This window comes from Microcaecilia unicolor, chromosome 3 (genome assembly GCF_901765095.1).
Source record: "Microcaecilia unicolor chromosome 3, aMicUni1.1, whole genome shotgun sequence".
Classification (NCBI taxonomy): Eukaryota; Metazoa; Chordata; class Amphibia; order Gymnophiona; family Siphonopidae; genus Microcaecilia; species Microcaecilia unicolor.
Window position 1 is genome coordinate 377,842,589 of NC_044033.1, and position 13,019 is coordinate 377,855,607.

Consider the following 13,019-nt stretch of genomic DNA (forward strand, 5'->3'; position numbering starts at 1 on the left):
GGAATAGACTATTCTCAGTGGTCACAATCTCCTTTCCAGTTTCCAAAGAGGTGAATCAACTTCATTGTTGTTAATCGACCATTTTAATGTTTATGAAATGAAAAGGACTTAATGGTGCTCCCATCAGACACATATACCTGTAAATTGGATGTTCTGGTTTTTTTTCTGCTGATGTCTACCTGATGCTGCTTCAATATGTAACCCATAGATCAATCTTTTGAGTTTTATTTGTGGATCCCCTCCTAAGCCCCAGTTTGACAGCACAGTGCAGTCAAGTGGGCTGGATACTTAGCAGGTAGTTAAATGAGTGACCTCAATCCCATTCCTACTTACCTGAGCATAACTGTTCTATCTTGCTGTAATTCAACTGTAGGGAGTCATTGACCCATGCTAGCATGTCATGTCGACTCAGATTCTCACTGGTCACAGATGTGGAGTACACATTGACAGCCATCCCCCAGCTGCGAGAAAACAGACATAAAATATTAAAGACATATCTTCAGCTGATTTAACAAATTGGGAAGATACATTCTATGAATTACAGATTCTGTCAGATATTTTCTCTGATTAATGGCAAAATATTGAGAGTTCTGGGACACGGAAAAAGCTCAGAAACCTACAGTTAGTCACTATTCCAAATTCTATATTCGCCCCATCAATGAGCAATACAAAGAAGAAACTGCAATGTAATCAAAGTGCACAGGACATATAGGACAGGAAAGTGCAGTCCTAAGATGGCAACTTTAGTGGGGAGACTATGGAGACCTCTGTAGACAAAAATGCAGTATAAACAGGCACAATACATCGTTTTCCAAACAGATCCCTTTTTCATTCAAATTGTGAAATGTGCTTCTTACAGCCACATACAAAGAGGACACTGAAATGACATAAGCTCCCAATATTTTTAGTGCTTTATGTCCTCTCCTGCACCCAGATCACACCTAGGGGTCCATGCTCAAAACTTACTGGGCTTGTAATGTTTCGTTTAGACCAGTTTTAGCTGGTTTTGCACATACATTATCTTGTGACTAATGCACAAGGTTTTCAGCACTGCTTATACCATTCACGGAAGCAGCAACTGAAAACACAATGCAAATTTATTAAAACCAGCTCATTAGTATTAAAATGAGCATTCCATGCAATGCTTAAAGTTCAGAATTTCTCCGGCAGGTCTGAGGTAGCGCTGCATGTGAAGGGGCAGCTTCTCGGCGGAGTGGTCTGCTTGAAATTTTTAATTCATGTGTGTGTATTGTATGTGTATGTTCCACCTGGAACAGTACTGTTAAAAAAAAAAAATTATAAAAAAAACTAATCCTGACGCATGCATATGATGTCCATCTATGACGCATGGGGAAAGCAGTTTTCTTTACGGCAGTATTTCTCGCGAAGTTTCTTTCACTATAAAACTTTGCTGCAATAGAAACCCATTCTTATAAGTGCATATATCTTGTACTGTGCTTTTAAAGCAGATTTGCGACATTTTACTGCACTTGAACGCCATCTAGAAACAAACAATTGGGCGGACTGTCTGTTGGGCTGTGTCCGCTCCAGATAGAAGGCCAATGCTCTCTTGCAGTCCAATGTGTGCAGCTGACGTTCAGCAGGGCAGGAATGAGGACGGGGAAAGAATGTTGGCAAGACAATTGACTGGTTCAGATGGAACTCCGACACAACCTTTGGCAAGAACTTAGGGTGAGTGCGGAGGACTACTCTGTTATGATGAAATTTGGTGTAAGGGGCCTGGGCTACCAGGGCCTGAAGCTCACTGACTCTACGAGCTGAAGTAACTGCCACCAAGAAAATGACCTTCCAGGTCAAGTACTTCAGATGGCAGGAATTCAGTGGCTCAAAAGGAGGTTTCATCAGCTGGGTGAGAACGACATTGAGATCCCATGACACTGTAGGAGGTTTGATGGGGGGCTTTGACAAAAGCAAACCTCTCATGAAGCGAACAACTAAAGGCTGTCCTGAGATCGGCTTACCCTCTACACGGTAATGATAAGCACTAATTGCACTAAGATGAACCCATACAGAGTTGGTCTTGAGACCAGACTCAAGACAAGTGTAGAAGGTATTCAAGGAGGGTCTGTGTAGGACAAGAGCGAGGATCTAAGGGCCTTGCTGTCACACCAGATGGTAAACCTCCTTCATAAAAAGAAGTAACTCCTTTTAGTGGAATCTTTCCTGGAAGCAAGCAAGATACGGGAGACACCCTGTGAGAGACCCAAGGAGGCAAAGTCTACGCTCTCAACATCCAGGCCCCTGTGAGAGCCAGAGACCAGAGGTTGGGATACAGAAGCGCCCCCTCGTTCTGAGTGATGAGGGTTGGAAAACACTCCGATCTCCACGGTTCTTCGGAGGACAACTTCAGAAGAAGAAGGAACCAGATCTGACGGGGCCAAAAGGGTGCAATCAGAATCATGGTTCCGTGATCTTGCTTGAGTTTCAGTAAAGTCTTCCCCACCAAGGGTATGGGAGGATAAGCATACAGGAGGGCCCTCCCCCCAATGAAGGAGAAAGGCATCTGATGCTAGCCTGCCGTGGGCCTGAAGCCTGGAACAGAACTGAGGGACCTTGTGGTTGACTCGAGTAGCAAAGAGATCCACCAAGGGGGTGCCCCACGCTTGGAAAATCTGGCGCACCACTCTGGAATTGAGTGACCACTCGTGAGGTTGCATTATCCTGCTCAGTCTGTCGGCCAGACTGTTGTTTATGCCTGCCAGATACGTGGCCTGAAGAAACATGCCGTGCCGGCGAGCCCAAAGCCACATTCTGACAGCCTCCTGACACAGGGGGCGAGATCCGGTGCCCCCCTGCTTGTTGATGTAATACATGGCAACCTGACTGTCTGTCTGAACATGGATAATTTGATGGGACAGCCGATCCCTGAAAGCCCTTAGAGCGTTCCAGACTGCCCGCAACTCCAGAAGATTGATTTGTAATCGTTGTTCTTGGAGAGACCAACTCCCTTGGGTGTGAAGCCCATCGACATGAGCTCCCCACCCCAGGAGAGACGCATCCATAGTCAGCACTTTTTGTGGCTGAGGAATTTGAAAGGGACGTCCCAGGGTCAAATTGGATCGAATCGTCCACCAATGCAGGGATTTGAGAAAACTCGTGGACAGTCGGATTGCGTCTTCTAGATCCCCCGCAGCTTGGTACCACTGGGAAGCTAGGGTCCATTGAGCAGATCTCATATGAAGACAGGCCATGGGAGTCACATGAACTGTGGAGGCCATGTGGCCGAGCAATCTCAACATCTGCCGAGCTGTAATCTGCTGTTACGCCCCTACCCAAGAGACGAGAGCCAGGAGATTGTAGGCCCTTGGCTCGGGAAGGTAGGCACAAGCCGTCCGGGAGTCCAGCAGAGCTCCTATGAATTCTAGTCTTTGTACTGGAAGAAGGTGGGACTTTGGATAATTTATCACAAACCCAAGTAGCTCCAGGAGTCGAATAGTCATCTGCATTGACTGTAGAGCTCCTGCCTCTGAGGTGTTCTTCACCAGCCAATCGTCGAGATAAGGGAACTCGTGCACTCCCAGTCTGCGTAGAAACGCTGCTACTACAGCCAGGCATTTTGTGAACACTCTGGGCGCAGAGGCGAGACCAAAGGGTAGCACACAATACTGAAAATGCCGTGTTCCCAGACGGAATCGAAGATACTGCCTGTGAGCTGGCAGTATCGGAATGTGAGTGTAAGCATCCTTTAAGTCCAGAGAGCATAGCCAATTGTTTTCCTGAATCATGGGAAGGGTGCCCAGGGAAAGCATCCTGAACTTTTCTCGGACCAGCTATTTGTTCAGGGCCCTTAGGTCTAGGATGGGACGCATCCCCCCTGTTTTCTTTTCCACAAGGAAGTACCCGGAATAGAATCCCTGCCCTTCCTGCCCTGGTGGCACGGGCTCGACCGCATTGGCGCTGAGAAGGGCAGAGAGTTCCTCTGCAAGTACCTGCTTGTGGTAGGAGCTGAAGGACTGAGCTCCCGGTGGGCAATTTAGTGGTTTTGAAATCAAATTGAGGGAGTATCCTAACTGGACTATTTGAAGACCCCACTGATTGGAGGTTATGAGAGGCCACCTTTGGTGAAAAAATTTTAGCCTCCCTCCAACCAGTAGATCGTCCGGCACGGACACTTTGATGTCGGCTATACTCAAATGGAGCCAGTCAAAAGTCCATCCCTTGCTTTTGCTGGGGAGGTGCAGGGGCCTGTTGAGGCGCACGCTGTTGATGAGAACGAGCGCGCTGGGGTTTAGCCTGAGCCGGCTGTCTGGAAGGTGGATTGTACCTGCGCTTATTAAAAGCGTAGGGAGCATTCCTCCTCCCCCAAAAAAAATCGTCTACCTGTTGAGGTAGATGCTGAAGGCGCTCGGTGGGAGAGTCTGTCGAAAGCGGTGTCCCGCTGGTGGAGCAGCTCTACCACCTGTTCGACCTTCTTGCCAAAAATGTTATCCCCCCGGCAAGGCACATCCGCCACTTGCTTCTGGACTCTACTGTCCAGGTCAGTGGCACGCAGCCATGAGAGTCTGTGCATCACTATACCTTGAGCAGCGGCCCTGGATGCAACATCAAAAGTATCATAAGCACCCCTGGACAGGAATTTACGACACGCCTTCAGCTGCCTGACCACCTCCTGAAACGGCTTGGCCTGCTCCGACGAGAGCTTATCAACCAAGTCCACCAACTGCCGCACATTGTTCCACAAGTGGATGCTCGTGTAGAGCTGGTAAGACTGAATTTTGGACACGAGCATAGCAGAATGATAGGCCTTCTGCCCAAAAGAATCCATAGTTCTAGACTCACGCCCAGGGGGCGCCGAGGCGTAATCCCTAGAACTCTTGGCCTTCTTAAGGGCCAAATCCACCACCCCAGAGTCATGAGGCAACTGGGTCTTCATCAACTCTGGGTCTCCGTGGATTCGATACTGGGACTCAATCTTCTTGGGAATGTGGGGGTTAGTTAATGGCTTCGCCCAGTTCGTCACCAATGTCTGCTTGAGGACATTATGAAGAGGAACTGTGGACGATTCCTTAGGTGGAGATGGATAATCCAGGACCTCGAACATCTCAGCCCTGGGCTCATCCACCGTCTCCACAGGGAAAGGAATGGCCGTAGACATTTCCCGGATAAATGAAGAGAAGGAAAGACTCTCCGGGGAAGAAAGCTTCCTCTCAGGTGAGGGAGTAGGATCAGAGGGCAGACCACAAGGCTCCTCGTCAGAGAAAAATCTGGTGTCTGCCTCTGCTTCCCACGAGGCCTCTCCATCGGTATCAGACATAAGTTCATGAACTTCAGTCCGAAGCCTGGCACGCCTTGACGCCGAGGAAAGATGTCCTTTTTTGGCGGTGTCGAGAGGAAGACTCCCGAGCTGCCGGCAATGAAGCTTCCTCCAATGACGTTGGCAGGGAGTCAACCTGGGTGGTAGCCGATACCGGCACAGCAAGCGGTACCGAAGACGGAGACCTCACCACAGGCGATGAGCCAACCGCCACCTCTCTCAACGGTACTGATGGCGCAAGCACCTGCAGTACCGCAACAGACGGTACCGATGGCGCAAGCACCGAGGGTACCGGAGATGGTCGCAACAGCTCTCCCAGGATCTCTGGCAGTATGGCCTGGAGGCTCTCGTTCAGAGTAGCTGTAGAGAAAGGCAAAGGAGCCGGTACAGGAGACGATGACAGAACCTGCCTGGAGCGCGGAGGCGGTACCGGGCTGTCCGGAGTAAAGCTCACCGACACCTCCTGAATGGAGGGCGAGCAGTCCTCCCGGCATCGGCGCTTGTCGGGTGCCGAATCCTTTGCCGTCCCGGAGCTCTCGGTACCGTGTCGGCAAGGTGACCGATGACGATGCTTCTTGGCCTTCGCTCGAAGCATGCCAACAGTACCCTCCGGTACCGAAGAGGAGGACGTGGAATCCACACGTCTCCTCGAGGCCGGGTCCAAAGAAGGACGGTCCCGGGGGGGGGGGGGGGGGGCTGCAGAACAGGAGCCCTCGAGACAGGTGGAGACCCACTCGATGGCTCACTGCTACCAGCATGGGACCTCTGGACAGCCCTTACCTGCGCTCCGGACGTCGATGCACCCTCCGATACTGACATCGATACCGGCGATGACCTCGGTACCGCTGACTCCGTCGACATCGAAGGACCGGACCTGGCTCCGAATAAAATGTTCCACTGAGCCAATCTCGCTGCCTGAGTCCTCTTTTTTAACTGGAGGCACAGCGTACAGGCGTTGGGACGATGACCAGCTCCCAAACACTGAAGACACGAAACATTTTTGTCAGTGAGCGAAATGGTCCGGCTGCACCGCGTGCACTTTTTGAAGCCGCTGGTAGGCTTCGCGAACGTGGGCGGAAAAATCCCGCCGACGAGGTCAAGCACAATGGTGCCTGAAAAATATAACACCAAAAAGAGGAAAAAGTCTCACACGGGCGGCCCAAAATGGCCGCTGAAGAAAAAGAAAGGAAACTTAACGGGAGCAAAAGTTCTACAGAAACTAAGGGGAAAAACTCTTTTTTTTTTTTTTTTTGAAAAGAGAAAAGTAGTAGTCAAGGAAACTCGAAAAATAGACGAAAATCGGCGAAAACTCATGAAGAGTCTGAAGAACCGCAGCAAGGAGTCTCTGGGGCAGAGAACAGCAGCAAAGCAGAGTCCCGAGCCGCGGAAAAAACAAGACTGAGGAGCACGCTCGCGCTATGGGCAGGAAGTCGGTTTTTGTTGCTAGGGAAAATTGCCGGTTCTGGGGCTGCCGACGTCACCCACGTGTGAGAACAAGCAGCCTGCTTGTCCTCGGCGAAACAAACTAATGCTTTTCTCCACTCTATGTCTACAAGCAAAAAGCTGAGTGAATCAAGCCCTGAATGATTTTTTCCTCCTTCTCTTTAAAATTTGGTAACCAGAAAGGTAAAATGATGTCTTTACCTGACAATTTTCTTTCCTTTAGTCATAGCAGATGAATCCAGAAACTGATGGGTTATGCCAGTCTACCAGCAGATGCAAAACTCAACTCATCCATAAGGGATGCTGAGACTCCTGGTGACTCAGTATTCCTCATGACAAAGCAGAGTACTAGGGAAAACCAAACCACAACTTCTCCTTCCCCACAGCACACAAGCATGCATAAATAATCATCGGAAACCCAAGAGATGCAACCTGTAACCACAATTCAAAACAGAGAAAACAAAACCTGGGATGTAGCAAAGCAGTCCTCAATGAGGGTGGGACCCAGAGATTCTTGCCCAGAGGACCGATGCCCCAAAGGGAGCCTTCAACCAAGCTGCCACATCAACCCAATAGTGCCGAGAAAAGGTAGCTGACCAGCACATTTCATCAAGTATATGCACAGGTTTCCGGCCAGGACATCGACAGTGCCTTGGTAGAATGAGCCTTCAATGAGAGAGGAGATTGCCTCCCCAAAAGCAGGTACACCGACCGAAGCAATGGCCTCCCTGATCCAGCATGCGATAGTAGGCTTGGAGGCCTGACAGCCCTTTTTGGGATCACCGAACAGCACAAACAGATGATCCGAGTGCCAAAATTCAATAGTAACCTCCAGGTAACGAAGAAGCACCCTGCACACATCCAACAACACATGGAGGAAACCACATCACCACTATGCTCCTGCCAGAAGGTCAGCAGGAACAAAGGTGGAATCAGATGGAAAGTCGAAACGACCTTGGACAGCACAGATGGAACTGTCCAAGCTGTAACCCCCACCTCCAAGAACCGAAGAAAGAGCATGACAAAACTTGGCACTCTGACACGTCTGGCCGAAGAGATGGCCACAGGAGCACTGCCTTCAAATGGTCACTTTCTTGGTTACCACTGCCACCAAGGCATACACCTTAGGCAAGCAGAACTGGATACAAGCGAAACATAGCCCAAGCAACTCGCAGGCTGGCATCTGGCGAGGACCACTGAGACAAAATTTCCTGCACTGTCTCATGCACCAGAAAGGACCTGCGGGGCTTCATGGTGATAGCTAGCCATCAAGACATTGGCCAACAATGCAGGAGATATTAAGCACCTCCAGGGCCTTAACAATAAAACTACAGAGTTCCTTGCTATGAAAGAGCCATACCGCTGTGGGATCATCCGTTTCAACAGAAATGGTCTCCACCTCCTCCAATGCCTTGTGCAAATCCGATGCAGATGAGAGTCCCCCTTCTGAAGGACCAGGAGATGGGGGAGATCCTGTGCACAGCTCCTGCACAGGATCCACACTTCTTTGTTTAGCCCTGTATTTTGCAAGGCAGCCTCCTGCAGGGACACAGAAGCAGCAGAGGCTCTCTTCATCAAAAAGCCTTAATGCACCAGCAAAACAAGCTCTGGAGAGAAAGACTCCAGAGCCTATGAAAGAGGAGGCAATAGTAGTGGACTAGGATCCTGACCTCGAATGCTCAGAACCCCTCTGAATCATCTTGCGAAAGAGGGAGAGAGTTGTGTGCAGGTAAGATGGCTACCGATTACACCACAGGAATCTCAGAAGCAGCCAATAAAGGAGACAAGAAGGCGTCATTTCCTGCATGGGAAAAAGAAGGTCCTGCAGGACCAATCACTGAATCAGGGGTCCCCAAGCAGGCCAAACACTGCTCTGATGCTGCCTTCCACACACTGCAGCGGGAGCAGCGTTTAACCAGCTCAGCCACCATACCAAATGAAGGAACAAAGGAACTGCAGAGAACCCGACAACAATAAAAAAGTTTAAAGGTGTACTTCACCCCAACTGACACTGCAACACAGGGTCCTGAAAATGAGCATTCTCCATGTTGAATTTCAGGCCTGAACAGATGCACAACCCCCCCCCCCCCCCACCCCCAAAGGACCAGCAGCTGTCCACAAATCTGTGACACAAAGCCCTTGCTTTCCTCCCAGCTCTATTTTTTGCACGTGTGTTTTTTCTCTTTTTTTTTTTGCCTGGGGAGAAGACTGCGGTGGGGGGGGGGGGGGGGGGGGGCAAGAGACCTGGTACCACTAGGTGTACCTCCCCCCAAATACCAGCCTAGCAGAAGCCTGGATTCCCCAAGCTCGAATGAACTACAAATGGAAAAGGAGCAACTTCAGAAGAAGAAATCCAGGAGCTGATGAGAGACTATCCACCAGCTGCTGGAGAGAGCAATACTGAGTCACCTGGAGTTTCACCGTCCCTTATGGATGAGTTCAGTTTTGCACTCTATCTCCACCTACTGGTAGATGAGCATAACCCATCAGTTTCTGGATTCATCTGTTCTGAAGCTAAGGAAAGCCTGATTAAATCAAATGCCTTGTTTAATCATTAATAAGCACTACCACTTTAATCCTCATATCGGAAATGATTTCCCTGTAGTTGATGACCTAACGTATGTTACAATCCAATCTATCACTCAGGAACCTATATGCAATACCATAATGTATTCTTCTTTACCATGTATGTATCCCGACCACGGGGGGGGGGGGGGGGAGGGGGGGCGCCACTCTCTGAAGGGGAATTAACCTTTCTGCGCTTGTCTTGCGGCCAGCTGTCAGGGGAAATGCGCCTGACGGCAATCCAAGGCCATGCTCCACTGGAGGGGGAACAGTTAGCAGGGCCGAATGAGACCCCTGCGGGAGAGCTCTTTTTAACATGAATGCTTTATGCAGCAGCAACACAAACTCAGGGGAGAAGGGCTCACCCTGGCCTCCCGGATCCAGTCTGGGGATAGAAGCTCCTCTGTTAGCCTCCACACGAGGCTCCCCTCCAGTTTCAAACCCCTCCGCTTCTGCAAGGGTCGCGCCATGCAGCGCGTCCAAAATGGCGCCCGTTGCCAGCTCCACTGAGGGGGAAGAAACATCGCTCGCCATGCTCGTGCCAGCCTTGACGTCTGAAGAGCACGATTTACAGAGCCCTGCTGCTGATCTGCGCTTGCCACAACGGGAACAGCGCTTAACAACCTCCGCAGCCATCGCCGAAAAACGGCGAAAATTCAAAATGGTGGATTTGCGCCAAAAACGTCCCGATCGTGGGCCCTCCCCGGAGGAGCTACAAAACGCTCTTACCTCACCAGACCGAGTCCCAGAGCTCCAGTCACGCTGCACAATCAGAAGAAAACCTCTTTTCTGGAATCGCAGCGCCAAAGCACAACACTTTTTTTTTTTTTTTTAACGCTGTGAGGAAAGTTAGAGGCAACAGCAATAGAAGCAAATTTCCAACTCCGGAGGATCAGTAGAGTGGGAAAGGCAGGGAAAGGCCGAACCAATGTGCCTGCATCCACAAAGGAGAGTGTGGGAAAAGACAGGGACAGGGCAAACCTGTGTGTCTACATCCACATCGGGGGCCGGGAAAGGGCGAACCTATGTGCCTTTAAAGTGGGCACCACCAGCCACAACACCCCTGCTACAACTGGCCAAAGCACAGGAGCCACCCCAGGCAGATTTCTGAAGGAGCTGGATAAGCTACGTCCAACCCTGCTGGGAAGATACAGAATACTGAAGAGGCAGATGGAGCTAGCTGGCCATGAGGCACTATGGTTTTTCAGTGCTCTCTATCTCCCCCTGCTGGTTGATGGACATAACCAATTCGTAATGGATTCATCTGCTTCATGACAAGGAAACTGACATTCTGGGGAGCTACCTGTCCTATATCACTGGATTCAAGTTAGTGATCTCTATCTCCAGATAGACAGACACAACCCACTAGTTTCTGGCTTCATCTGCTGCTGATGTGAAGGACGGTATTCAAATATCAATTTTATTTCATCAATACTAAACAAAAAACATTTAAAACCATTCATAATATTGTATGCTAAAAATCTAACTGACAATATTGCTTTAATCAAATGAGAAAAAAATCCAAATTGACATTTATGTACACATATTGTTAAACAGTAAGTGATTTTTTAAAAATCTGGAATTGGACGTGGTGCTATGAGCTAAGCAGCAGTCGGTTGCTTGGGCTCTGGAACCCTCACCTGCAATTAGCATAAATTAAAGATTGCAGCCGAAATATTTTTTCATAGCGAAGTGTGTGAACCCCACATGGATAGATATCTCCGCAGCACACCCGCGACAAAAGCGCCAAAGACCACTAAAAAAGAGAAAATTAAAGTCGCGGTCGGCGAAAACAAAATGGTGGACGGCGCACACGAGGCTCCGGTGGTGTTCTCGGAAGCTCAGCTGGAACAACTCACCTCCGCAATGACAAGGGCGTGGGAGCCGAAATGGGCAGCGCTCGATAGAAAGCTGGAAGGGATCCAAACCACGCTGGCAGGTCTGCAAACCCGCGTGAGCGACGCGGAAGTGCGAATAGCGGCGATGGAGGATGAGGCGCGTGCTTACGGGCCGGACATAACCAACCTGCAACAGCAGATGGAAACACATGCCTCCAAGTTGGAAGATCTGGAGAATCGTTCCCGCAGAAACAATATACGTCTGGTGGGACTCCCTGAATCGCTCCCGGAACGTAATCTGGAGGTATGGCTGGAGACGTGGCTATCGAAAGAACTGGCCCTAACAGATTCTATGGGGCCAGTGGTGGTGGAGCGGGCCCACCGAGTGGGGAGAAAGATGGAGGCGCAGGGAAGACCTCGAGTTGTGGTAGCCAAGCTGTTAAACTACAGGCACAAGCAAGAAATCCTACAAGGCTTTCGCATGAAGAGGGAGACTTTCAAATATAACGGGAGGAACGTCTTAATATTCCAAGATTTCTCAACTGAGGTGCAAGCAAAGCGTAAACAGTTCCACCCATTGTGCACTGCGTTAATCAGCAAAAAAATCCACTTTGCTTTACAATATCCAGCACAATTGAAGGTGCAGCTACAAGACCAATGGCATACGTTTCCGACTGTGGAGGCCGCACGAAAATTCCTCCGGGACAAGGACATCACGGGAACAGGACAAGAGCAAGATAACAGGCCTTAACACAGAGGGGGCACAGAGTTTGGACTATACGTGAGTAGAGAGAAAAGCAATCTACACATATTTGAGTATGGCGGGTGGGGGTCACTAGCTGAATAGCATGATTCAGTTCCATAACTAGGTTGGGCCTAGAGTATAGAAAGGGCGGTAGATAAAAGGAAGCATGGGAGGGTGGGTTTGGGTGGGGGAAATGGTAGATGGAACGGGAGGTTATTAAATATCACCAGATTAAAAGTGCAAAGAAGATGGAGATATATGAAGTTAGTTGGTATAGGTACACAAAAGGAAGATCAGCTGATAATGGGGAGAAGCCAAATAGATGGAAAAGGAGCTCAGGGGTTGGTCGCGGAGGCAGTTTTAGAAACATCATGCCAGCACGGATAATATCGTGGAACATGGGGGGGATTAGCACCCCCACGAAACGTTACAAGATTCTGCAAGCGCTACGAAGGCATAAAGCAGATATAGCTTGTCTGCAGGAAACGCGGTTGAATGACCAGGAGCATACTAAATTGAAAAAGACCTGGGTGGGAGAGTGTTATGCAGTAGCTGCGCAGGGGCGGAGAGGAGGCCTGGCGGTCTTGATTAGGAAAGGGCTCTCGTGCAAAGTTGATGTGTTAACACAGGGAGGACAGGGGAGGTATTTTATTTTGAAGATTTGGATACAAGGAGTGGAGTTTATATTGGTAAATGTATATGGCCCGGGTTTTTATGCGGCCCTGGGAAGCGCCTGCTTGCAGTATAAAACGGCAAAATTGATAGTTGTTGGGGATTTCAATATGGCCTCAGACCCTGAGCTGGATACATCGAGCCCCACCTCTCCACATTACCAAGGACAAAGGCGTAAAGATTTCAGTGCCCTCCGGAAAATGTTGGGGTTGGTGGATGCCTGGAGAATCCTGCACCCTGGGGATAGGGAATACACCCACAGATCACGGGCGCATGGCACATTAGCCCGTTTAGATTACATATTGTTGGAGTCCACCATGTTCCCCTGGGTGCAAGCTGCAGAGGTGGGTCCCGAGGAAGTCTCAGACCATGCGCTGGTGTGGCTGGATATTGCTGTCCCGGCGGATAGGGAAGGGGGTAAGGGATGGCGGTTCCCGGCATATCTGCAAGGAGATGCGCGATTTCAAGCATATTTGCGAGA

The 13,019-nt window shown here is 49.8% G+C and overlaps 1 protein-coding gene across 2 annotated transcripts in view; it reads right to left on the reverse strand.

Moving 5' to 3' along the window:
- The window catches only part of MAPRE3 (microtubule associated protein RP/EB family member 3), a 202,983-nt gene that overhangs the window by 108,506 nt on the left and 81,458 nt on the right, over positions 1 to 13,019 (reverse strand). For both annotated transcript variants that reach the window (XM_030198625.1, XM_030198626.1), the window contains one exon: positions 334 to 461. In XM_030198625.1, coding sequence (XP_030054485.1) covers positions 334 to 454 — 121 coding nt within the window. In that variant the 5' untranslated portion in view covers positions 455 to 461. The remainder of the gene's footprint in view (positions 1 to 333; positions 462 to 13,019) is intronic.